Here is a 27,992-nt window from a genome sequence, read left to right on the forward strand (position 1 = left end):
TGTGGACATTAATGAGACAGACACTTTTTGTGTTCATGTAAAGTCTTTAATTGTGAATAAAAACAGCACGAAAAGCACAAAAAAATGACTTAAAAACAGTACAGGAGAGGAACAGAGACATTTCCAAAGAGAAAAACAGAATGACAGAAAATATTTACACACAATTATTAGTTTGAGACACTGTCACTAAAACTACAGCGTTTAAAAGAGCAGCTGGATAACTAGTGTTCACACACACACACACACTGATTAATGTGTGTGTGAATGGACTGAAGTATACTTCTGTGATTGTAATAGAGTAAAGGTTTAGTTTTCTGGTGATTAACACATGAATATATAAGTAGTGTACAAGTGTTGATTATAGAGTTATTCTGAGTTTCTGTAACATTATAGCGAGTAAAAGCCCGTGTGGACGGCACAGGACCAACGACTCAACACACACACTTCACTTTTTGAAGAATTTCTTGTTAAGAAGGAAGATGAGCAGATTAACGTTGACTTTGGCTTTATCGAACATCTTCATCACGGACACTTCCTCGTACTGAAGCTGCAGCAGATCCTGCACACACACACACACAGACACACACACATTATTTCTCATGTTTCATCCTCAAATACCATTAAGCACCTGTGAGATGCACATCAGGACGCGCACACACACACACACACACACACACACACACACACACACACACATCACATCACCTGATACTTGAGAGGGAATCTCTCCATGTCCACACCCATGAAACGAGCCTTCACCAGGAACGCCCCGTCCTCCTCAGCGGGAACGATGTCAAAGATCACGTTCTTAAACCTGCACACACACACACACACACACACACACACACACACACACACACACACACACACACACTCTACTCATTTGCTTACTTAATCACTAATGAGGTCGGAGTGTTCGCTGGCGACTGCAGCAGCGGATCTGATAATGCGCTGTGTGTGTTTGTTACACGTGAGTGTGTATATGAGAGTGTTTGCGTGTGTGTGTGTCGTACTGTGTGACAGGAAGGTCTTCGATCTCCAGCAGAACTCCTTTCTCATGCAGACGAGCCGCTGTGTAAGTGAGTGTCGGCGGCTTCTTCTTCCCTTTATCACTCACTTTCTTCCCGTTGACTTTACTGAGAGAGAGAGAGAGAGAGAGAGAGAGAGAGAGAGCATCATTACTCCAGTCTTCAGAGTCACATGACCCTTCAGAAATCACTCTAATATGATGCTCTGATGCTCGAGAAACATGTATGATTATTATCAGTGTTGGAAACTGTTATTTACACTTATATTTCAGTATTCTTTGATGCTTTTGTAAAATAAAATGCTACAGTAAGAAATTATATGATATTTTTGTGGGGAAGAAATAAGAAAAATCGATACTTTTATGCATCAAGGACGACAGTAAAGACATTAATAATGTTTCAAAAGATTCTATTTTAAATAAATGCTGTTCTATTGAACTTGTGTGTACCTGGCGGTGAGGTTGTGTAGGCAGGTGTGTGTGTGTGTGTGTACCTGGCGGTGAGGTTGTGTAGGCAGGTGTGTGTGTGTGTGTGTGTGTACCTGGCGGTGAGGTTGTGTAGGCAGGTGTGTGTGTGTGTGTACCTGGCGGTGAGGTTGTGTAGGCAGGTGTGTGTGTGTGTGTACCTGGCGGTGAGGTTGTGTAGGCAGGTGTGTGTGTGTGTGTACCTGGCGGTGAGGTTGTGTAGGCAGGTGTGTGTGTGTGTGTGTACCTGGCGGTGAGGTTGTGTAGGCAGGTGTGTGTGTGTGTGTGTACCTGGCGGTGAGGTTGTGTAGGCAGGTGTGTGTGTGTGTGTACCTGGCGGTGAGGTTGTGTAGGCAGGTGTGTGTGTGTGTGTGTGTGTGTGTGTGTACCTGGCGGTGAGGTTGTGTAGGCAGGTGTGTGTGTGTGTGTGTACCTGGCGGTGAGGTTGTGTAGGCAGGTGTGTGTGTGTGTGTACCTGGCGGTGAGGTTGTGTAGGCAGGTGTGTGTGTGTGTGTGTGTGTACCTGGCGGTGAGGTTGTGTAGGCAGGTGTGTGTGTGTGTGTGTGTGTGTGTACCTGGCGGTGAGGTTGTGTAGGCAGGTGTGTGTGTGTGTGTGTACCTGGCGGTGAGGTTGTGTAGGCAGGTGTGTGTGTGTGTGTGTGTGTACCTGGCGGTGAGGTTGTGTAGGCAGGTGTTGATGTACTGGCTGTAGTAGTCGACCTGCTCCGAGTGGAAGGAGCTCTTGCAGTGAAGACTGTGTAGAGTCTGTCTGAGTTTCACCAGCTCCGCCTGACGCCTCTGACGATACACACGCTGGTGACGGATGTCCTACACACACACACACACACACACACACACACCGTCAGCACCAGAGACTGGAAAAAAAGATGGATGACGCCCCTTCACTCTCTCCCATTGGTGAAAAGTAAAGCCGCCAAAGTCCTAATATGGCGCTGACATCTTAATGAAACTCTTAGAGTAACTCGTTATATCAGTGAGAATTAAACTGTCCCGAAAATCTCCCAAAAGTCTGTGCCTCAGTGACATCACTCAGAGAAGCTGTCAATCACAACGTCACATTCCCGTGTTTATAACATCAAATAATAAGCCCACACTTATTTTAAAATAACGACCACTTAAACTTACATCAGCGTAATAAAAACACCTAAAACGACAGAAAACTTGAATCCCAGCACTTTGTCGGATTCACAAACTCAAGGATTTCGAGGACCCGTGGGAACCCGCGTGGTCAGCACACACACACTCACCTTTGCGATGAGCTGCAGCATGTGTGTGTGTGTGTCGGGGGGGTGCAGGACCCCGATGGCCTCCAGTCTCCGCATGTTCCTCAGGATCTTCCTCTTCTTCTCCTCCAGGGTCAGGCTGCCGTCGGACACCAGCGACTGGTTCCTCTTCATCTTCTCCGGGGTTCTGATGTCTCTCTGAGCGCGCTGGTGCATCATCCAGCCGTGCTGCACCTCCTGCTCACACACACAGATTTATTTGAGATTTAAGCTCTAAAGCTCAGCCTGCATCCTTCCCTCGAGGGTCAACATGACCCGAAGACCTAAAATTATACTTTTTTCAATTATTTATTTATTAAAAAAATATATTAAATATTTATTTATTTACTGGTACTTTTTAAAAATATTTTTTTGTAAAAAATTTTAATGCATTTTTTTATTTACTTGTAAATTACTAGATTTGATTAATAAATAAATGTTAATTTAAGCACATTGCTTACATTCTTTCAACTTAAAAAAAAAAAAATCTCAACACACCCAGCTCAAAATATCTTCCATTGGCCCTCTTGTGAAATAATATTAATAACTCATGATATTTCATGACTGGAGATGGGCATATCGCTCTATATGGAGCAGAGCTGCGGTTCTGCTGGGTCCTAAAGTCAGTTCTCTCAGCATGTAGACATTACAAATCATTCTTTAGTAAAGATTTTGCATTTATAGCTTGAAATTTTAGCATTTTCTATATGGTGTAACTCCAGTTTCAGTCACTGGATCAGTGATGGCTGTGTGTGTGTGTGTGTGTGTGTGGAGTCATGTCTACCTGATCTCTGGAGGCGGAGACTTGCAGCACCTCACTGAGCGTGTCACCGGGCTGCGTTCGGATCACATCGATGATCAGCTGCTTTGTGCTGAAGAACAACCCGACAGGAAATGACCTCATCATCACCATCATCATCATAATCAACAGACACATCATCCGACAGACTCCGCCCACCTCAGCAGAATCCCGCGCGCATCAGGCCTGTCATCAGAGCTCGTGAACACGTCAAACTTGCTGGTGAGCGTCAGAGAAACCTCCATCTTGGCCAAAGGCTGCTCCACATTTGGATCCGAGGGGTTGAGCTGCCCCTCGCCTGCGCACACACGCACACACACACACAGAGCTGTCTAAATGGGATGTTCCATAGACGTAATGGTTTTTATAATAGTACAAACTGTATATTCTGTCCCCTTACATTAACTCTACCCATCACACACACACTAACCCCTAAACCTAACCATCACACACACACACACACACACACACACACTAACTCGACCCCATAAACCTATGCATCTGTTTAGGTAGGGCGCTCACTGGAGCTCACACACACACACACACACACACACACACACTCTCAAGGCAGGATCTCAGTGTAAATGATTGTGTTTGACGTACCGATGAGGTCCTGCAGTGACGGCACTGATCCCAGATCCTGCAGAAGCTGCTGAAGAGGGTCTGACGGATCGGGACACAGACAGTCCTGATGCTCCAACAGCAGCTGACACACACACACACACACACACACACACGTCAGTAACATTGCATTACCATTTTATGCCCAGGATGAATAACTGCACAGAATTAAACATGGTCATGTGACCACTGTGAAAAACTCTGATTCACAAACAAATGACATTTCATGTTCAATATCGTTAGATGTTTGGCACTGACTCGGTGTGTGTTGACGAGTTCGCTGATGGAGATGTAGATCATGGGCCTGTTGAGGATCAGCGTCTCTGAATACTCATCGATATTGAAGCGTTCCTCCGGCTCAGGCACGTCACACACCGCGCGCAGGAACTTCCTGTTACAGGAGAGAGCCGAGAGATGAGATGGGAAGTGTGATGTACTAGTTGAGTGTGTGTGTGTGTGTGTGTGATGTCCTGGTTGAGAGCGTGCGCTCACCTGAAGCGTGCGTGTGTGTGTGTGATGTATTGGTTGAGCGTGCGCAGGTGTGCCGAGTCCCCGCTGAAGTGCTTGAGCGCTGCGCTGTGCTGAAGGATGCGAGCGATGGAACCCAGAGTCCGGCGCTGACCCGGCAGGAGAGCAGAACCGGCACCGAACTCCACAACATCAAACCCGTCAGGAGCCACGACAGCAGGGTTCATGTAGCGATAGTAGATGAGGTTACCCACGATCTGATCACACACACACACACACAGCAGATGTTCAGACTAGACTATTAGACAAAATGAAGTCAACATCATTACTCTGACAAAGAAACGCCCACTTGTATATATAGTCAAAAATGTATATATATATATTTTTTACCTTTAAGTATTTTTTTTATAAATATTATTTATATATTTTTTATAAAAAGAAATAAAGACTTTATGTAGAAAATGTTTTTGATAAATTATAAATGTATTGTGTGTGTGTGTATATATATATATATATATATAAATGTATATATATTTTTACATTCATGCATACATACACACAAAACTATATTATTTGTTTTAGTAATTAATATTAAATTTAGAAATACACAAATATATACAATTACACTATATATAATACATTTATATTTTATAAATTTCTTTACTAAAAACTACATATATATATAATCAGACATTATACATATTTTATGATCAAAAACATTTATTTGTTCAAATAAATAAACAAAAATAAATAAATAAAAGATATATATATTATATATCAATATATATTTATGATAATCTGAGGTTTGAGAACTACCTTGTACAGCTCGTCCTCACTGGCCTGAGGAAACTTCTCCTGTAGGGCGTCTCTCAAAACCTTAGCAGTGTAGCGCAATCCGTACCTGGTTAAGACACACAAACACACATTTAAGATATAAAATAACCCCTGAAAACACCAAACTCTATCATCTAATATTCAGCCCCATCAAGAATTCACAGAGCTTTTGTCATAATTTCCTGCAACTTTAAAAAAAAAAATATATATTTTGGTAATATGGCAGTGCAAACCCATCAATAATCAGTAAGAAATAATTACTTACAGTAAGAATATAAATTACCTGTATTTTTTTGTGCATAATTACTGAAATCGATTGTGGTTCGTTTCTCTTTGCAGGTACTATTGTATTCTAACAGTCACAAACACTAATTCTAAACATAGGAGGGACTGACTGTGTGTCTGCGTGTAGGCATGACACACTTACGGTAGTTTGTGTGTGTTGCTGGTGATGGCGTGTAACACACGATCTGTGAGGTTCTTCAGGTTCGTGATGGAGATGTTTAACCTCTGCTGGACCTCCGAGTGACTCAAAGCCTCCTCCACGCTCACCTCATACGGTAAACAACTGAAACACACACACACACACACACGGTAATGTTCATCTCAGAATTCAATTCAATTCAGCTGTATAGCGCATTTCACAATACACATTTAAAAAGCACATTACAGCGTACAGTGATCTGTTATCAGAGGAGACTGTCTAAGTTATGCGTTTCAGAAATGCACATATACAAAATCACAATTAGTGAAAAACATATTAATTTAAACAATGTAATAATTATAAGATCTCCTAAGAACCGAGTATCTCAGGAATGTGTTCTTATAGCATTCTCACGGACAATTCGCAACCTCACCACTAGATGGCGCCAACACTCACACCACCTTTAAAAACTACTCAAAAATCTCATGTGTAATATTGTTACCATCATTTTTTCTAAGTAAGCAAGCACATAAGATTTTCCTAAAGCATTCTCACGGACCTCTTCTGGCCGGTCTGGCTCTCGGTCTGGTTGACCCAGCTCTTGTAGATCTCCACGGGGTCGGTTCGGATGTTGAGGGCCCGGTCCTGCAGAACTTCTCGGATCGCCGGACCCAAGACGTCCTTCAGCGCGTTCTGGCCGCGAGCGTGACGGTAGAAACTCACCAGCATCTTGATGACGGTGGGGTTCCCAGTGACCACTTCCTGCGGTCGGTCCACCTTCACACTGCACACAGTCCAGCGCTGTCATTCGTGCACCAGTTAACATGTTCGACTGATTCAATTAATGACTGATGGAAATAAATCAATTTCGATGCAATCAAATTCACCAAAGGAATGATTAATGGTATGAACATTTATTTGGATTTTTATCTGGCAAGTGCCCCTATTCTGCAGTTTTTAAGGTCGCTAATGTTGTTTTGGAGTCTCCTGAACTAGGTTTACATGCATCCAAGATCAAAAACACTTTAATCGTCAGCTCTTTCCTCTCAGCGTCTGAAACGCTTCAGTCTCTCTAAGCTCCGCCTCTCTGTGAGCTGCTCTGCTCGGATTGGTCAAAGCAAGCGCTCATTAGCATATATGAATCTCAGCTCATTGTCACAGTGTTAAAACAACTGATCTATCCACCACTGAACTCCAGAGACATAAATCGGAAATACTTTACAATAAGGTTCCACTTATTAAAGTCTAGTTAAATACATTAGTGAACATGCTGTTAATATTTGTTTCTATGCAGATTTACCCCATGACAAAACCACCCAAGTCATTCTAGAATGATTCATTCTTTCCAAATAGAGCTATTCAAGTCGTCTGGTGCAATCGTTTTAATATCGCAATGTCATTTTTTACCAATATCGTGCAGCCCTGTGTTTTCCATACTGACGTATCGGCATCGGCAAATATTGGCCATAAGTGCAATATTAATATCGGTTATTGGTATCGGCCACAATTTTCGCATCGGTGCATCACTAAGGAAACTTTAACTCATGAGCAGAGTGTGTGTGTGTGTGTACCTGATCTCATGGCGTAGCGCAGCAGTGAAGAGCTGCAGCAGAAGGAAAGCCTCCCTGCAGTCGGAGCCGTAGTTGAAGAGAGTGAAGATCACCGTCTCCATGAAGCTGGTGCTTTTATTCTGAGGCATCAGGAAGATCAGCTGAGCCAGATACAGGGGCTGGGTCTACACACACACACACACACACACGTCAAATCACCTTTATTTATATAGCACTTTTTACAATACAGATTGTATCAAAGCAGCTTCACAGGGATAACATGAAGATGTTTTTTTTCCATGTCACACAGACAGAGAGAGAGAGAGAGAGAGTGTGTGAGTGTCTGCCTGTCAGTGTGTGTCAGTAAGTGAGCATGTGAGAGCATAGTGTATGAGTGAGTGAGTGAGAGAATGTGAGAGTGTGTGTGTAGCCCCTTTTCCACCAAAGCATTTTGAGAGCCGGTTCAGAGCCGGTGCCTGCGCGCAAACCAGTTCTTTGTGTTTCGACAGCCAAAGAACCGGGTTCTCAGCCGGGAAAACTGGTTCCAAAGCGGCACCAACTCTTTGCTGGACTAGAACCGTTCTTTTACCGCGTCATGTTTACGTCGGGGGCTGGGGCGGGTTTAGATGTGTCCTAAACATCTTTTCTGACCATAATAAAGGATCGCAAAGCCAAGAGAAACATTTGCAGAAACACGATGGAGTCCGCCTTTGTAATTGTTATGCTTGAAGTTAACGCAAGCGTTTCTATTTTTGTCATTTTTTTATTGAAGACATTATAAGCAAAGAAGAAAAGTCACAATATAGAACGAATAAATGAAAAGAAAAAAAGACACAAGACAGGGTTACATAACTTATCAGAAAAAATTACATATCAAACGAAAAGATTAAAAGACTTACATATTTCAATTGTTTTTAAAGCTTTCTTGGTATACGAGTTAGAGATAATCTGAAAGTAAAGTTGTATTTGCACGCGTTTCTAGCTAAGACGTATGGCGACGTACACAGTGACGTAACGACGTCGTTCCCTGGGCGCTCTAGTCAGTGGAAAAACAAACAGGTTCTGAAGAAGTTCGCAAGTTGAACCAACTCCAAACGAACTTTGAACCAGCACCAGTTCCGAACCAGTTCTTTTTTAGGTGGAAAACGGGTGTGTGTGTGTACCTGAAGCAAGTAGAACAGGTGCTGATAGGCCTCAAGTCGGTCTCTCTTCTCTTTACTGAGGGCTTTCAGGCCCTTGTGTTTGTCCAGAGCCATCATGTCACTCAACTGCTCCTTATTCTTCTTAGTGAGCTTCTTACAGTGAGACACCACCTCCTACAGACAGACAGACAGACAGACAGACAATCAGAGAGAGAGAGAGAGAGATGAACAGAGCCGCTGTGTCTCCGCTGGTTGTCTGACCTGCAGCGTGACCCGGTTCCGGACCAGCAGGCCGATCTTCAGGTCCATGAGGTCCAGGTCGTGCTCCAGCTGCCTGTTGGCCCGGATGGAGCGCACCACCTCCTCCCTGAGCCTCAGCAGCTCCGCCTCCTGACGGATGTCAGCGTCTCCACACTCCAGCAGGTGCGCGAACTTACACACCACCGACAGCGGCGGCGCGCTCGAGTGAACTGGACATCACACACACACGGGTCACAACACATAACAGGCACAAACAGAAAAATTAACCAGATTAACTATATATATATATATATATTTATACCATGGTCTGGGTGAATACTCGATTCTGATTGGCTGCAGCGTGTCCGTTAAAAAGTGATAGAGGACACCTAGTAAAGTAGTTCTGGTGAAACTGCCTGTTTACCATTCGAAATTAATAAATAAATGCGCTGCCCACAACGGCTGTGAGTAACCATAGCAACAGGCAGTCACATGCTCTATCATCTAACGTTAGATATTATAGCCTAATACAACAATGAGCGACTTCGTGATATTTCTTTTAACATTTATGGAGAATATGGCAACTTTGACGACTGGTATGCTGCTGAAGAAAGAAAAAATGTAAATAAAACGGAGAAAATTACACCGCTGCTGCTCTGCTCCATTGAACTCTATTGGTAACGACGTAACTTGCGACCATAGTTGGATAACGATGCTTTCGGGAAACGCACCCCTGAATGAGACCCTGCGGGAGTTTTACGCAGCTGTCCAGACAACCAAGGCAGGAGAAGGCTGAACGTTACAGCGTTTCAAGCCTAAGGAGCCTGAGGCAAATGACCCTCTCTTTGATCTGATTAATTTATTGCCCTCTATAACGTTAAGCGCAAATCGCTGGAGCTCAGAGCTAATTGTTTTTTTATTGTTGTTTGATTAATTGTTTTATGTGTAATAAAAAAAACTATGCCTACCTTTGTGTTTCATGAAAAAAAAATGCATTTGTGAACCTGAAGGGATACGAGCTAAGCGGACTATAAATATCTCCGGTTGCTAGATAAACAGTCAGTCAAGTTATTATTTGTAAAAACTAGATTTAGCCTAATTAAAATATAAACTAATGTTTTAAAAATGTTTTATTTGGCAAGTGACCATGGTATAAGCGGGTTAATGCCCTCCGAGGTGTCCATTGTCAGGTTTTAATGGACTTCGGCGGAGGCAACCGTCCTCCGCTGCGCGTCGGCCGGTTTACGCCTCGCCGTCGTCCATTAAAACCTGACAATGGACACCTCGTCGGGCATTAACCCTTACATATATATATATATATATATATATTTTTTTTTTTATTTTATTATTTATTTATATGCAGCCATTCCTCCTCATCAGGACATCAATGCAGGACAAACAATATCATAATAAATGAGGAGGTTTTGAAATAAAGTCTTTTCTGCAAACCAAATGCTTTTAATCTCCACTATCGCTTCAGTGCAGATGAGCCAGTGCTGTTCTGTGTGGCGTAGTGACGAGTGTGTTCAGGTTAGCAGATATGAGCAGATTCTGTGTTTAATATATCATGATGACTTGCGAGTATTTGGATCGGTTTGTTTTACTCAAACTTCTCCAGCAAAGCGAGTAAACACGATAAGTAACACACCAACTTAGCTCGTGATGTGACAGCGTTACTCGCCACTGCTGATTCATACCCGCGTTTGGCGGATGCTAGTTTCAGACCCTGCTCACAAACGTTTGAAGCGTATGATCAAATACTGTGATTGTCAGCGACTGACCCAGTAAGCGATACTCCTCGCGGGCTCTGCTGGCTCTGAAGAACGCCTGGATCCGGATTATAGCTCCAACCTGACACATAAATAAACACAGATGAACACACACACACACACACACACAGATCATGATGCTGGACACAGGCGTAACCCTCACATGTCTCCTGAAGTAAGCGAGCCGGGCGAGATAGTTCCTGCGGGCGAGCCACATCTTCACTGTGGCCTGGATCTGAGAGCACAGAGAGTCACACGTGAGACACACACACACATACACACACACACACACACACTAGGGGTGTCACTTTTGTGGAAAAAATCCTGTTTGATTTGAGACGTGTTCATTGAATCGATTTTCCATGTCTAAAAACGTTTCCATTTTCAACACCAAACACAGGCGAATCCACGGACACCTGACAGGCGTTAGGACAAACGTAAAGAGGCGCTTGAGACGCGATATTCCTGATGATTTATTGCCGTGAAGTTTCAGCACAATGACAAACATTCTCAATAAACAATAATCAGAGTGGACTGCCATAACATCAGAGACTGCAGGTCAGAGAGAAGGCCATTAAAATCGATTCCCTATTTTCGTTTTAGATACTTGTGTTGGTTGGTCTGATTTTTGAATGTAAATTGACAGCCCTCACACACACACACACACACACGCTTTACCTTGAGGACGGCTCTCCAGTTGTGGTACAGATACTGCAGTCTGCGCCGGTACTCCCTCTGCTGTCTGTATCTCCTCCAGTGAGACTGATGACACACATTCAGCACGGGATCATTAGCGGCGCAACGATGGATCAGACATGAGGCGCCATGTATCGTGCAATGTTCACCCAAAAATGAAAGATTAGGTTGGCATCAAATATGGTGAACCAGGAGAGTACAAGCTAAAGTTTCACACATTTGAGCAAACTAATTATTAATCAATTAAAAATAACGTCCATTACTTAAAAACTTTTTTTAATGCATGCAAAAAGTCAATAAAGACAAATTTAAAGTTCTCACAATTTCGTGATTTTTTCGAAGTTTTTTTAATCTCACAATAATTCATAGTATGATTGTAGAAATTAAAAAATAAATGGTTTATATGAATTCAATTAATTATGCTTTTTAATTATGAAAATATTATTAAACCATAAAACGGAATCCAGAAAACCTGAAATAAAGAGATTTAGAGATCTGTAAACAGGTCATTTTTGTTAAACTTTTAATAAATTGTTGTCAAATTGTTCAAGTTAATAATGTCAATTAACTATGCTTTATGATTAATAATATAAAATAAAATATACAACCACATATTTTGTGGTTTAAAAAAAAAAAAAAGTGTGTATTCGTGATTTCTCAAATTTTCGTTTTTTCTTGTGATCACAAGTTTTTTTAATCTCACAATAATTCATAGTATGATTGTAGAAATTAAAAAATAAATGGTTTATATGAATTCAATTAATTATGCTTTTTAATTATGAAAATATTATTAAACCATAAAACGGAATCCAGAAAACCTGAAATAAAGAGATTTAGTCGTATGTCATTGATCTGTAAACTTGTCATTTTTGTTAAACTTTTAATAAATTGTTGTCAAATTGTTCAAATTTAATAATGTCAATTAACTATGCTTTATGATTAATAATATAAAATAAAATATACAACCACATATTTTGTGGTTTAAATGAAAAAAAAGAAAAAAAGAAAAAGTGTGTATTCGTGGTTCAAGCTCCCTCAATTGTTTCAATTTGAAAAATAGAATAAAATAAATACCGGGTCAAAATGACCCGAGGGACGGATGAGGGTTACGTCAGTCTAGTCTAATCATCCAGTGTGAAGGTCCCATGAGCAGTGTGTTGAGGTGAGTCTCACCTGTATGGTGATGACGGCAGGAACGTGTGTGTTGAGGAAGTGGCGGCGCTCGGCTAGCTTCTGTCGCAGCAGAAACCCTCGCATGCGCGCCTGCATCCGCTGCACCAGCGCCTCACTGGCCTTCCACTGCACATCTCTGCTGTGGGCCGAGGTCACACGACTGCACACCGCCTGCACACACACACACCTCACTCGTTTACAGCACACTCTGGCAAATTCACCATGTTTTCCAGGTGTTTAGTGCGCGTCTGACCTGGATGTCCTCGTGCGTCAGGAAGATGCTGTTCTGGACGAAGCCCTGAGGTCTTTCCCAGCTGCCCTCCAGTTTCTGCAGGTGGAAGTAGTAAGAGCTGCGGTCCGGCAGTTTAGTCCTCATCCACGCGCTTCTGTTATCACCTGCACAACACACAAACTCACACTCAACAAGTGCAGTGTGTGATATAGCAGCATCTAGTGGTGAGGTTGTGAATTGTACCCAACAGTGGCCGACAGGAAGTGATGTCGTCGTCTGAGACAGCAGAGAGTAGGCAAAGCAATGAGGTTTCTTTACAAACGAAATGTTATTGCGAATATTATAGTTACTTGTTCTTGTATAACGTTTTGGATGACTAACGACGGAGAAGAATTTGAGCGTTGTGCGTTCAGGCGCTGCCCGTCAAAATAAAAGTCTCGCTTCGAGCACATCGGCCAAACAGAATCAAGGTCAAATTAGAACAAACACCTCATAACTCCCATTGGTCCATGGGGATGATGTAATAGGTGGGTGTGGCTCTGAAATCTTCTCCGCTTTAAAAATAAAGAGTTAAAAAACGAACACAGACTTTATAGTAGAAACTGAGGCTGTAATTGAAAGCGACACTGACTCTTATTCATGTTTAATATTGTAAAGCTGCTGATCTATTGTTTAACGTGTCTGAATAGCAGAGCTGACGCAAACATCCACATCACTATAATCAGATGCTTTCTCAGGTTTTTTTTGTTGTTGTTATTGAGAGGAAATATTTACATGTTCATTTACATTTTTATATTTAAAATTTTAATATTTATTTCACTTTGCTAGGTATATATTTATTTATTATAATCTGGTTTTTGTTTTTGTTTTTACCAAATTTTTTGGGGATGAACATTTACTTATACTGCATTGAAACTGCAAAAAACTGTGGCCTATGCAAACGAAATTTCGTTCTGTATACACTTGTTGTATTATGAATGACAATAAAGTCTGTCAAGTCAAGTCTAAATGTGGCCGGCGTCGAGATGTTCGTTAACAGTATTTTACAGCAAAAGCATTTCAAACTTCTTTTACTCCAAAGAGAAGAATAAAACAAGTTCGCCGTGAGAATAGAGGCCTTGGATGCTCGTGTGTGTGTGTGTGTGTGTGACTGACCCTCCTGTGTTTTGGCCCTCAGCAGGGCACTCAGCTCCGTTTGGTATCCGTCAGCACATTCGGACACGACGCTCCTCAGCGCCACCTCTGGCAGACGCAGCACTCGCACCGTCTGAGACGCTCGGCCCTCTTTAACAGCCTGATTCACTGCGGCCAGACCCAGACACACTACACAAACAGGGGTAAAATGTTGTATTAATCATGCAAAGTATAATATGACCAAACCTTGAATATATAGACGTGCATAAAACTGTAAAGTCTGGTGTGTATAAAAGCTGTGGAGATTTAAAACTCAAACTCACCGCCTTTAAAGATCTACAGACGCAAATATATCAGGTGCAATAAAATAAACTTAAATAGTCTGAATGAAGACAGGTTATGGAAGCAAAATGGGCCCAAAAATGTTTTTGCCTGCAGTATCTTGCCTTAAATCTACCAGAAACCCTTGCAGTTACATATGCATCAAGCGTATCGTGTGGTTGTGTGTGTGCACTCACTCTTCAGTGCTTTCTGAGTGTCCTGATTGGCCAGTCTCACACCTTCCTGAATGTCAGCCAACCAGAGCTCAGCTCCAGGGTCACGGCTCACCTGGAAACACAGGACATGAGCGTTTCATCATACTTTTTTTGGTTTTCTCACTTATCTAACAGTATCTATCCTTCAAATTCTAAAAACGGTAAAAAGATAAATAAACTTATAAAATAATGGTAATTATAAAGTGCAGCATATGCAATGACTGGTTGTTTTAAGCATTGAAATGATACTATAGCAAAGATATATCACTTCCCTTATTTAAACAAAAAATTTTTTTCATGAATATGATCATTTTTCTCCTGTATACATCATATACTTGGATATTTATATGAGCAATATTACACTCATAGCCATGTGAAATACCTCTATCTATCTCAGACAGGCTGCAGCGTTGCTTTTGCATGAAAATAAATATGGTTTTATCTATAAAGTTAAACTCTAATTCCACGTATTGTCTTTTCATTTCATATATGTGGCTGTTTTTATGGGTTTTCCAAGACTTAAATTTAAAAAACTCAAAGTACTTCAAACCCCCTGTAAGAACCCAGTTAGAATCAGGTCTACACTAATTGAATGCATTTAAAGGTGAACTACAGGGGAATTGTGCAGCGAGACGGATCACCACACCTCTGCCTTGTGTCGTTTGGCTCGGGTCAGCAGGTCATGGTAGCGTGTGGCGTTGAGCGGAAACACATCCTCCAGGCCAGCGGAGGGCAGCATCAGCGCCGAGAGCGTCTTCTGAGGATCACTGCGACTCAGGGTCTGGTTGATCAGACCGATGGTGAGAATCTCTGTGGAGATCAACAACCACACCATCAATTACTAAACGCTGAAAACTAATTATTATAACCAGAGAAGACACTTGCGGTCGACTGACGTTCATGTTCCTGGTGAGCTGCAGTGTTGACGGTGTTTAGTCCCGTCTGCAGGTCGTTCCAGGTGAGAAGAGCTTTACCTGCCCTCCTCTTCTGCTCACACAGCTCCTCAAAATACCTGAACACAGTTATTACGCCACATATTAACCCTGGAAAGCCTGACATGAAAACATATCTTATGCAGATCCTGAAATTCATATAAAAAGGCTGATGCTTTTAATGTAAACCAATGAGATCTTTAATAGTACAGCAGATACAGGCATATCAATATCTGCCAATAATATGTCTTAGTAAGATGATATTTAAAAGCTTAGTTTTATGATCTGTAGTTGTAAAACACATAATGCAATGATGATTGAGGGAAGAACAGATAAACCTTCCTCAAAAGCCTGATGATCATATTTAATACTCATGATTTTATAATAAATGATGATGATGATAATCAAGTAAAGCTGAAATATTACTAACAATATCAAAGTTATTCCTTGATAAAATCAGAGACTTGTGAAGCTCGGGCTGAAAGAGGACACTTGAACAATTAAACTATAAGACTTTTACTGGAAGCACTGCAGGAGATCGGCAGCTTTATCAGATCATGTTCATCATTTAGAGTCTTAGAAATTCACGTATCAAACATGTTAGCGATTAAACCACACAAAACACAGTTTTACTCTCTTAACTGTCGGCCTTTTGATTTAATGATTGTTTAAATGAATGCAGACAAAAATCTAGATCCAATTAGAGTTCGAAATAAGTAACATGTCCACATACAGTATATATATTTATACATTCATACAGTGCGTGTGATGAGTGAACGGTCAGACCTCTGAATCAGGCCGTCATCGATGTCAGCGAGTCCAGCGGCAGGACTGACTAGCGTAGCGCTGAACGCACCGAAGTCTTTCACCTCCACAGCCTGATTGACCAGAGCAACCGCTGACAGCATCTCCACCGCGACAAACAACTCCTCCTGCTGCAGCGAACCCTGGAAACAACATCACAGCTGCACCTTAGCGTCCTTAGCACCTTATCATCATTTCACGGTTACATTTTAACATCTCATCGTCAGACCGAGGTAAAAGCAGGGTATATACAGTAATCCTTAAGTTAAATTTACTACTTTTAATACCTTTTTTACTACCTTCAGAATTTTTTTTAAAACCATCACGACACTGAATTGCAAGTGTTAACCAGCGACCTTTCTATTACACAGATTTTGACATTTATAACATACAAAAACGAATAGATTTAGAGCACACATTACATTTTTATGTTTAGTGGATTGCATTTGCGACCGAAGTGCATTAGCTCCCATCCAGTTGACATTGATGTTTTTTTTACACACCAAACAATAGACAGAATGCATTGACATCACTTTCCCGCCGGTACAACCCCCCTCAACCTGACTGAGGGGCAAAAGATCTGCTGCGTGACTGGATTTAATAGGGGAAACTATTAAAACTAACAATTTGATCAATTTAAACTAAATGTTGGACTCAATATAGTTGGACTCCTAACAACTTACTAAAGATCCAGTGATCCGTGGATATTGACATGCAGCCAGCAATCGTGTCGCCTGACATTTATGTTTGCCTGATTTCAATAAAAGGGAAATAAAAGCAATATATAGATCTACATAGGCTAAAGCAAATTTGCCTGTGAACGCTTTATATAAATACAATATAGGTAGGTCTAAATCCGGGTGATCACTTATATCAGGGTTATATATAGCCTATATATATCGTCATATCGTCCATCCTCTGAATATGACGTCAGCATCAAACATAGACAGAGATGAAAGATCTTTGATTGTGCTAAGATAAGCTAAAGCCCATATTTATACGGACTAACGCAAACACAAAATAGGACACCTAATTTTAAAAAAATAATACCTCTCAGACTACATTTAACACTTTTAATAGCCTTAAATTTGACAATTTTGATTTATCACTTTTTAATACTTTTTAAAACCCCGCGGACACCCTGATCAGGGTTCCTACAGGTTTCTTCAAGTTAAATTCAAGTCTTTTTAAGATCATTTATATAAAAAATTAATACCAATTTCCCGTCCCTACCAGCAAAGAAAAACAAAATCCTTCAACTTGTGTTCCACATTTGAAAAATAAATGAATGGGTAAAAGATGATAAGTCAAGCAGGTAAAATAAAAACATTTCAGTAGGCCACAAGAAAGTTTGCTGAACAATGTTAAGTTGTGTTTTAACATTAGCTAAACACACACAGGACATCAGTTCTGACTGGATCGCTTCCCAGATCGACACTATCTATAAAATTTTCATCTAGTTTTTTTTTCGTCATAGTTTTTGTCATTCAAAACTAGCGTCTCGTTTTCGTCAGTGAAAAAATGTTGTTGAAAAAAAGTTTATCATTATTTTCGTCAATGAAATTAACACTGACATACAGCACAATTTTTAAGACCCAGATATCAAAATTCAAGACTTTTTAAGGTATTATTTCCAAATTCATAAATTCAATGCTTTTAAGGCTTTTTAAGACCCTGTAGGAACCCTGCTAGTTACAGTAGCAAATAAACATCAATGAACATCAGAAAGAATGTTGAAAGATACAGAACAACTTCCTGAAATAAATCATGTCTCATATAATCCATCAATCAGTGTTTCAACGGTCAAGAGATGTTAATAAAACCGCTACAAAGCTCAGCCAATGTGAAACTTTCCCTTCCCCGATGATAAAATAAGGTTTAGGAGGAGGTTAACCCAGAGTTTAGGAGGTGGTTAACACAGGGTTTGGACGGAGGTTAACCAAGGGTTAGGCGGTGTGTGTTACCTGTGGACACTGGTGCTGCAGGGATGCCAGCTCTCTCTGGTAAAGCTCCGCAGCGAACGGATAGACGTCTGGCAGATGAGCATCTGGGTTCATTAGTGCCCGAACCGTCTGACGAGCTTCCCCACGCTGCACGGCCTCGTTTATTTTACTCACCGCCTGTTGAACTGCACACACACCTTATTGTACATGAAACAGCATTTATTTGATTAAAAAATAATATATATATATATATATATATATAACATTACAAATGTCCTTACTGTCACAAACTAATGAGTCCTTGCTGAATAAAAGTATTAGTTTCTTACTAATACTTAATAATCGTCTATTTCCTAATTACTAATAAACGGCTCTGGGCATGTTCTTCTAATTAGTAGTACATGCATTATTGTTTACAAAAAGGCTGCTCTTATAAGGTATGATCGGATTTCATTAAAACTATCTTTAATTGTGTTCAAAAGATGAAGGAATGTGTTATGGGTATGGAACGACATAAGCAATTGATGACAGAATTATTACTAATTATTAATTGAAACACTCATATTACTCAAAAAACTCTACTAAAGCACACTCAGAGTAGTTAAGAGCGTTTCACTGACTGGTTCGATCTCTCTGCGCGTCCTCATTGGCCATGTTGACGGCCCCCTGTAGTTCATCTCTCTCCAGAGGATCCACACATCCCAGATCCTGACAAACACACACTTCAGTCACCGGTGAACAGTTTACGAGTGAGCGGTGAGAGAGACGATGTCTCACCAGGGCTTTCTGCTCTCGATCAGCGCTCATCTGCTCCAGGTACCAGCCGGCGTGATCTCGGACCAGTCCTCTGAGCGCCAGACTGGGGTTCTGCAGGGCACACATCAGCGCCAGCGGGTCAGCACAGTCCAACGCCTCGTCCACACACTCCACCGCCGCACGCACTGCAACACACACACACACACACACACACACAGAGACAGAAGGAGAGATCATTCCTGATTTTCCTTTTATGCAAATGTCCTAATTATTGAAATTCCAATTAGATTTAGTGGTGAAATATGAGTGACCCGGATATGATTTCACGACTCACTGTTGACTCTGTTAATGGAGTCTTGGATTTCTCTCTGCGTCAGATATTCCTCATAAATGTCGTTCTCTGCTGTTCCGTTTCCCTGTAAAACACAGAACCGTTAGAAAGGCCAACTATAACTCGATGGGTAAAGCCGCCCTTCCACTGCACATGACAAACCACCGTTGGACCGGAAGTCATTCATTTCCAATAGAGTCGCACTGGAGCTGCGGGAAGTTCGATCGTATACGCATGCGGAAAATTCGGATCCGATTTGAGCTTTGGATCTGCTGAACTTCTGCGGCTGGACCGCATGCGCCGGCCGACCGGATGTGATGTATTCTAATCAACACTATGAGTGTGAGGCTAAAATTACCAATATTTTCACTCTTTAATGTTATTCGGTAAACGCTGTTTCTGTAAAATGTCGGTTATTAATAATTATGGCAGAAAAAAAAACATTTTATAATTATTAAATCAATATTTGTATTGATTAGCTCTGTTAAATCAGCTACTGATTTAAAAAGCTACTGTTTTTTATTGTGTGGATATATTCATGAATGCATTACGTTCATTAAAATCACTAATTTCACCATTGTGAACAGCCGAGGGTAACGGTTGCTTCACAACCAAATTTCAAAGCTCCATGTGACTGACGCGGGGGCGAAATACACTATGTCAACCCTATTTTACTGCATTTATCTGTGACTATTGTTGATTGCAATGCATTAACTCTGGTGTCCAAAATACATATTGTATTATCCAGTGTTGGTTTTCGCAATTGCACTTTTCATGTAATATGTGTTTGTTTGTTTTGTTTTTGTACATTATGTGTTGTTACAGACATAGTGTGCATTGTATAACAGGGTTCCCACAAGGACTTTCCAGGTCCAATACTGTCAAATTCATGGACTTAACGTGGGGACACATTTAAAACGAGAGCAAGGTTACATTGTGTTACCTTGTAAGATACATTGTTACAGTTTTGCACGCATGAACGTCATGGCAACGTACAACAGACAGTACCTCACACGGGAAACACTTAACGCAGTGTAAAGGCCAATTTATACTTCTGCGTAGGGTGCGCGCAGTAGGTACGGCGTAGCATACGCACAGACGCGTCCCATACCGCGTACCCTTCCGCGTTGCCTGACGTGCACCTCTTCAAAAATGTAACTACACGTCGCGACGACGCGGACCGCAAGATCGGTGATTGGTCGGCTTGGTAGCGTCGTATTTCCTCCTACGCATTTCCACACGTACCTTTTCACGCATTTCCACACGTACCATCTCCTCCGACGTCTTCTGTCATTTCTGCCTTTCAGTTTTAGTAATTTCACTAAAATGAACTGTTTTTCCACCCCAATAAGCTCCAACTCCAACATGATCCACTCTCTTTCAGTCGCTATGGGCTATATGCACGCATAAGTTCCGCATTTGACGTAAGGATGCTCGTCCATTTCCGGTTGTGTAGATTAAAGCGGAGGAAAACCGGAGAAAACGGGATTATGGCAGAGTCTTCAAAATTTACTGTCCTCCCGTCTTTGAAACGAAACGTACATACGTTTAGATGTAATTTTATATATAGTTATGTTTATTTAATATAATTTTAAAAAGAAGCATAAACACAACGAGGGGTGTCTGTTTTATCTGTTTTTGTGACTAACGTTTCTTTAGTATAACCATGGAGTATAAAATTCAATATAAATTCTCGCTATTGCATTGGACTCTATGATCGGCGGAAGTTATCGAGCATCCTTACACCTTCACCGGAAATAACGCCGTGCATAGAGCCCATTGCTTGTAGTAACCTAGCCGCGAGGAATCTAAACACAGTGGAACATTAAAACCCTCCGCCGCCAACTAGCGTTTCGGAGCAATACTGCAGAGCAACCAATACCTGAACGCAGAAGTATAAATGCTCACGACGGCGTCGCCTACGTGCGAAGCCAACGCCGTACACTATGGCGTACCCTCGACGCAGAAGTATAAATTGGCCTTAAATGCACGTAACTAACTATAATCAAGCAAGCTAGCGTGCGTAGGCCATGCAGTGTTGGCGGAATAACACATTAGCGGAGCGAAAAATACAGATTTTTTTCTTTCAGAAAATAAATCCAAGCACTTTCGTGGACCTGTGTGTTTATTTACAAAAACTTTCCAGAGCCTTGAAATTTTTTTCCAGATTCACAAACTTTCAAGGACCCGTGGGGAACAAAATGCAAAAAAAAAAAAAAAAAAAAGTATTACACAAACACACAGAATCGTTCACATCTGCTGGTCTATTGTCAGTTTGTGGTGATGAGACGCTCTTACATGTGTCCGCGCCCGAGACGCCTTCTGAACGCGTGCCTGTCGCAGCATCTCCTGGTAGACGGGCACCAGCCGGTCCTGAAGGGCGCTCAGCATGGCGTTGGGGTTCTGCAGGGCTCGACCCGTGACCTCCACACACCCCCGGTCCACCGCTTCGTTGATGGCGATCACAGCCGCGTGCACTAAAGACAGGAGAGTGATTACAGCCAATAGCAAAACACAACAATCCAATCAATTCCTCAGACACAATGAAGCCCCGCCCACATGTGTTCTTGTTCCTGAAGCGTTTCACTCGTTATACGACACAATAGAGGAGAAAAGACTAGCTTAACTTCCCTTTCATGCTGACTTACTTTAAAGATGAAGTTTGTTTTTCTGTGTCACTCAAAGGAATAGTACAGATAACTGGATTTTTATACGGTAATACTTAAAAAAAAAAAGGTTTTCTTCAAATGAAAAGGACATTTAAAAATGACAGACATTATGTCTGATAACAAGTTTCTCAATATTTTTGTCTTTTTTTCCAGCACAAATATCTAAACATCCCTGAATCAAGATACAGTTACTGGAGATGCAGAATCACTTAAGAATCACTTATATTTATAAATGTATCAAAAATAAAAAGACAATGAGGTCAAAATTTCTTTTGGTTACACCTTCTTTTGATAGTCACTTTAGTCTACTAACTATAAGTAGCTTTTCAACTACATGTCAACCAAGTGTCATTAGAGTATTAGTAGGCTGTAGTAGACCGTCAGTAGACTGTTAGGTTAGGGTTAGGTGTTAGGGTTCAGGTTAGGAGAACAAGTTGACTTGTAGTTGCTAAGTTACTTACAGTCAGTTGAATGTCTGTTGGGGGACCAACAAAATAATGTGTTAGCAGATATTAAGCTGACAGTCTACTAATACTCTAATGATAGTTAGTTGACATGTAGTGGCAAAGTTACTTATAGTTAGTTGAATGTCTAAAGTGGACTATCAAAATAAAGTGTTACTTTTCTTTTTTTTCTCTTTGAATTAAGCATGTTTAGATACTTCTTTTATCTCCTTTTCTGGTACAAATAAGAAGAAAAAAAAGAATAATGTATTGATCTGGCTATATTTTGCTTTTAATTATTATTTGATGCACTAGATTTACATATTTATCTTGATCATATTGTAGCACTGAGTATTAGAAAGAGCTTTTTTTATATAATGTATTATTATTATTATTGGCAACATTTTATAATAAGGCCTTGTTTGTTAACATTAGTCATTAACATTTAAATGCAAACTCACAGCATTGTCTAATGCAAAATTTTTTTTATTTTAATAATGCATTAGTAAAAGTTGAAAATATGACCATTAAGATTTATAAATGCAGAAATCATGTCATCAAAAGAGACCTGATTGCAATGCATTATTATAAGCATGCTGAGGAAGGCACGCACCTGCCGCCTCGTCCACGGAGAGCTCATTGGCCAGAATTCCTCCGATCTTACTGAAGGCTGGCATCTGAATCCCGTATTTATCCAGCTCCAGTTTCATGTTATTGATCTCCTCCTCTGCAGAACACACACAGTTAATAAAACAGACCGCTGTGCTTCCAGACGCTGAAACACACTATAGAAACGGCTCTGAAGTGGAAGTACATTTAGTAGTGCAGGGCAATGATTAATCGCATCCAAAATAATACACGCGTGTGAATGTAAATATTTGAGAAATATTTGCATGCTTGCATATACTGTATGTATATATATATATGAAGAGTTCAGATGCAAAAGCCTCTAAGTGCCATTTGAAATTTTCTTCTAGAATGATAATTTTTATGAAGCTTGTATATTTAAGTTCAGTAATTTCACTTGAATGGCAATGATAATTACCTATTAATTGTTATTTAAGTGAAATTACTGAACTTAAATATACAAGTTTGATAAAAATCATCATTAAAGAAGAAAATTTCAAATGGCATTTAGAGGCTTTTGCATCTGAACTCTTCATATATATATATATATATATATATATATATATATATATATATATATATATATAACCCTATTTATAACACACTTTTAATAAATATATACATGCATATGTCTGTGTTTATTAATACAAAATAATTATAGAGAATACATGTAAACAAACTTTTATTTTGGATGCGATTAATCATTGCCCTGCACTAATGAGCGATGATGTTGTCACTGTAGAATTATTCATAAAATAACTTTTACCGGTAAACTTGACCTTCCCACACAGGTCATGGATCTGAGGGGCGAGTCCCAAACGAAACAGGTACAAACTAACACAAGAGATGCAAAACGTGAAATATTAATAACTGTAATAAATCACTCAGAGGTCATTATTCTGGACGATGTGGAGCCAGCAGTTCTGACCTCAGAGCATGAATGCAGTAAACGGCTCTGGGCATGTTCTTCTTATCGTACACATCCGTCGTCTCTGGATGAAACATCTGCAGGATATACATCATCATCTTCAGTATTATTACAGATTCACAACAGTTTCTGTTTGAGTTCCTGTCGAATTATGGGCTGAAACAGGAGATTTACCGTTGGCAACCCGACCTCCATCATGGCGTTCCTCCAGTGGTTGATGTTGTCTGTGTGACGGAACTGAAGCCCGCTGGCCTGAGCAGAAAACATCAGAGATTCACCCTATTCTGCTGTTTTTAAGGTCGCTAATGTTGTTTTGGAGTCTCCTGAACTAGGTTTACATGCACCCAAGATCAAAAACACTTTAATATCCTCATAATCTCCACTGCAGCGTCAGCTCTTTCCTCTCAGCGTCTGAAACGCTTCAGTCTCTCTAAGCTCCGCCTCTCTGAGAGCTGCTCTGATTGGTCAGACATCAAACGCTCATTATCATATCTGATCTGAATCGTGGGTTTCACCGTATCAGTAAGGGGTGAACGAAATCCGGACGCTGATGTACTGTGTGTCGGAGAGCTGGAGTGGACCTTATTAATATAATTTCATTTCATTTTAAAATGAATCTATATAACATTGTCTCTATATTTTATTAAAGTAATAATTAATAATAATAATAAAAAAAAAAACGTAAAAAATGGCAGTGATTTCTGGCACTAGTACATATTCCTGTGAAATCCTTCGACGGCGATGGCGCACGTGCGGTCGTGGATCGCTCACCTTATATCGCTCCTGGTCCAGGTCGTAGATCTTCTTCAGTGGAACCACACTGGGAGCAAAACAGTGTCCCAGTTTAGCCAGATAAACCCCGTTCCTCAGCGCCTCCTCCAGCTCAGTGGGAGACGGCAGCACCTCCGCCAGACACGCCTCCATCCACCTGACACACACACACACCTGTAGTCTAAAGGGATAGTTCACCTGAAGGTGAACATCAGCCCATGATTCACTCATGCTAGTGTGTGTGACACTCTCCCGTCAGACGAACACAATCAGAGTTATATTAAACATGTCCCGACTCTTCCAAGCTTATAATGGCAGTGTAAGAAATGTCTTTGGAAATATCAAAATCAAGAAAGAGCTTTAAAATTGTTGAAGTGTGTGTGTGTGTGTGTGTCACCCTGCGCCTCAATGTTTACACTATCTGTAATAACAATGCGGACTTTTATAAAGATCTGTTTGGCCATTAACTTCTAAATGCATCATTCTGCATCGAGCTTCTGCATTTCTGTCCCAATGTGGATGAATTTATCTTTGACAAGATGATTGTCTGGCAGAGACAGTGTTACAGTAGCCGCGTTTCCACTGCCGGGCCAGGGCCGGGCCGTGCTAGTGCGTGCCAGGGCCAGTCGCGTTTCCACTGTCACTTCCGGGGCTTGATCGGGGCTTCCTCAGGGCCAACGGCCAGGATTTCTGGCCCGTCGAATACCTTGGGCCAGAGGGGGCCAGCTCGGGCTAGAGGCGTGCTCAAGGTAAAAGGCGGAGTTTATCGGTGTTATGGAACGTTATGATCTGAAGCAAGATGCACATAGGGGTGTCCATGTTTAACCAATTAACCGTTTAAAATTGCATAACATTTTAATTTGAACTGTAGGATATGCCAAATGCTGCGCAACAATATATAGGCTATATATAGCTACATATCGACGAATTTTCAGATATTTGTTTGATTTTTTTGCCCCTTAAACATTTAAAATATTTGACAAATTAATATGAAAAAAATATATATTTTACTGGTTTTCTGAGGCCAAATTAGAACCTTGATATTTTCCCCGCAGTGCTGAATGAGAAGAGCCGTAACCACAGCCTACAGAAAGGGGATTTATGGGTGATTTATAGGCTATAATAAATGTGTCTGATAATAAAATATTATAAAATAACGAGGCATTAATTGTTTATTAATAAACTATTGTTTTCTAAATGATTTTCGGCTAAAAACATATCTCCATCTCCGGATGCACATTTAGAGAGAAATTAAGCTACATAAACATAGAAGATATTGGCTTTCGATTCGAATTTGTTCGTTTTAAATTGGACATTTAAAGCTTTAATCTACAAAGGATATAACCCCTGTAGACTAAAGCTTTAACTGTCCAATATAAAACGAACAAATTCGAATGCGGTGGCTGTTTCAGGTCTCGCGCTTCAGTTCACGGAGATCATGAAGCGCGCCTTGATTAATTGTTAAAGCACAACGTTTTCTTGTTATAAATAAATTTATTTGCGAATAATGTATTATTATTTTCTGTATGACCAGAAATTAAAGAGTATTTTAAGTTGTTTCCACTAAAAGAAATGCAATGAAACTGTTCACATGGGCGTCTCGCAGCCATCAGTGCGTGCTCCACTGGATATGCGCTGATATTTGTCAAAAATATTTTGTTTATTTGTGCTCTGTTCCTTATTTGGATAAAGGCGTCTTCTACATATGCAGCCTAATAAAATGTTACAATAATGATGATGATGGTTATTATTATTATTATTTGCAGACACGGAGTTTTTGTGAAATGGACGTTTTGCTTATTTTCAATTGGCAATTTCAGTTTGAAGGGTGATGGAAATGCGGCTTTAACTGCTCCGTACTTGCTGCGTTTTATTTCTATAAATTAATTTCGTTTCAAATGGGGTCCAATCAGTTATTAAAGGTGTTAAAAATTTACTCTGTATCTCGAGGTTGCGGCGCGCACACTATGCACCGAGTATTAACCGATGGGGTTAACGATTAATGAATAACTTGAAAACGTGCCCGCAGCCCTACTTGTTATATCGCGCAAAAAATCGCTGCTTGAAATGGAGAATCGCCTGTACTGGTCTCGGGACACTATTGCAGCCACTACGGCAGTTGAGTTAATATACATGCTATCTTCCTAATTTAAAAAATAAATTAATTCATAATACCCGCTGAAATGGGTTGGGTTTTATGACGTTTGATCCTGAAAGGCGTGTTAGGGGTGGGGTCTGGGGCAGCGCTGTGGGGCTACTGGCCCGGCAGTGGAAACGCAAGCCCGGTGCTTGAGGCCCGAGGCCACTAGCTCGGCCCGGCTCGCTGTTAGCTCTGGCCCAGCCCTAGCCCGGCAGTGGAAACGCGGCTAGTGGTACCCATAACAACTGAGTGACGCTTAACACTGTGAAGATCTGTAGTATGCCACTGGTCCATGATTATGTGCATGTATTTGACTGAATCTATGGTATTATGTCCCTTTAAATCATTTTTAGTGGACTTAACTAAATATTAAAAAGGTACCTCTTGGCCTCCTCCAGGCGGCACAGGTATTGATACGCCACATTCTGAATCCTCTGCTCATCCATCTCTTCTGCGGTCAGACGCTCATCTGAAATCAACATAGATCACTTTAAACACACAATCTCAATCACATTCAACAGCAACATTAATGTCACTCACGTTTATCATAAATCCTCAATCACATTTTAAATCATATTTAACATAAACCACAGTCATATTTTACATTAAACCTCAATCATAATTGACATAAATTATAGATCATTTAAAAAACACAAAACCTCAATTAACGTTACATTTAACTTCACTCACATTTAACATAAATCCTCACTCAATCAAAATAAACCTCAATCATATTCAACATAAACATCTATAACGTTCAACATTAACCTCAATATCGTTCAACATAAACCTCAGTAACACTCAGCATAAAGTCACATATAAACACAATCACTCTTCCGTGATTCCGGCTTGTTAGACTGACGTGAACCTCTAGTTTGACGGTTTTATCGCCATGAATGTGTTTTATTTCAGTACTTACAGCCGGACCGTGCCTGAACACTCTCCCCCATCTCTGTTCTTCCGCCGATATCGATTACCTGGATCTGATCGATCGCGTTCTGATAAACCGACACAAACGCACGCGCTGATGATCTCTGAGTCAAGCGACGCGATTCTCTTCTTATTAAACTCCTTCAGTCTGAAGCCGCAAATTAGTGACGCTTTCTGTCAGGTGCGTTCAAAAGATGTTTAATACATCTATATCGATAACTGGGATTAAACTTTCATTAGGCTCTGTTTAATAACTCAGATAAATGTCGACTGAGGAAAAACCGTGAAAGCTCCCGTCTGTCAGTTGTTTACGGTTTGAATATCC

The 27,992-nt window shown here is 40.7% G+C and overlaps 1 protein-coding gene across 1 annotated transcript; it reads right to left on the minus strand.

Moving 5' to 3' along the window:
• Positions 1-32: 32 nt before the first annotated feature.
• On the minus strand, positions 33-27,991 carry iqgap3 (IQ motif containing GTPase activating protein 3). Its single transcript, XM_039688890.2, has 38 exons — positions 27,657-27,991; positions 27,119-27,206; positions 24,598-24,754; positions 24,001-24,078; positions 23,827-23,903; positions 23,665-23,732; positions 22,885-22,998; positions 21,458-21,636; positions 19,163-19,244; positions 18,850-19,013; positions 18,693-18,780; positions 18,094-18,257; positions 16,112-16,272; positions 15,290-15,405; positions 15,040-15,203; positions 14,376-14,466; positions 13,879-14,046; positions 12,745-12,887; positions 12,492-12,662; positions 11,301-11,384; positions 10,786-10,857; positions 10,635-10,704; positions 8,875-9,083; positions 8,635-8,787; positions 7,493-7,656; positions 6,481-6,705; positions 5,925-6,065; positions 5,480-5,564; positions 4,688-4,920; positions 4,454-4,586; positions 4,178-4,280; positions 3,734-3,872; positions 3,560-3,647; positions 2,761-2,973; positions 2,160-2,320; positions 1,014-1,136; positions 706-814; positions 33-559 (listed from the first exon to the last, which is right to left on the minus strand). The coding sequence occupies exons 1-38, from the start codon at positions 27,685-27,687 to the stop codon at positions 446-448; spliced, it is 4,923 nt and encodes a 1,640-aa protein (XP_039544824.2). The 5' UTR covers positions 27,688-27,991; the 3' UTR covers positions 33-445.
• Position 27,992: the final 1 nt, after the last annotated feature.

This window comes from Pimephales promelas, chromosome 12 (genome assembly GCF_988280905.1).
Source record: "Pimephales promelas chromosome 12, fPimPro1.hap1.1, whole genome shotgun sequence".
Taxonomy (NCBI): Eukaryota; Metazoa; Chordata; class Actinopteri; order Cypriniformes; family Leuciscidae; genus Pimephales; species Pimephales promelas.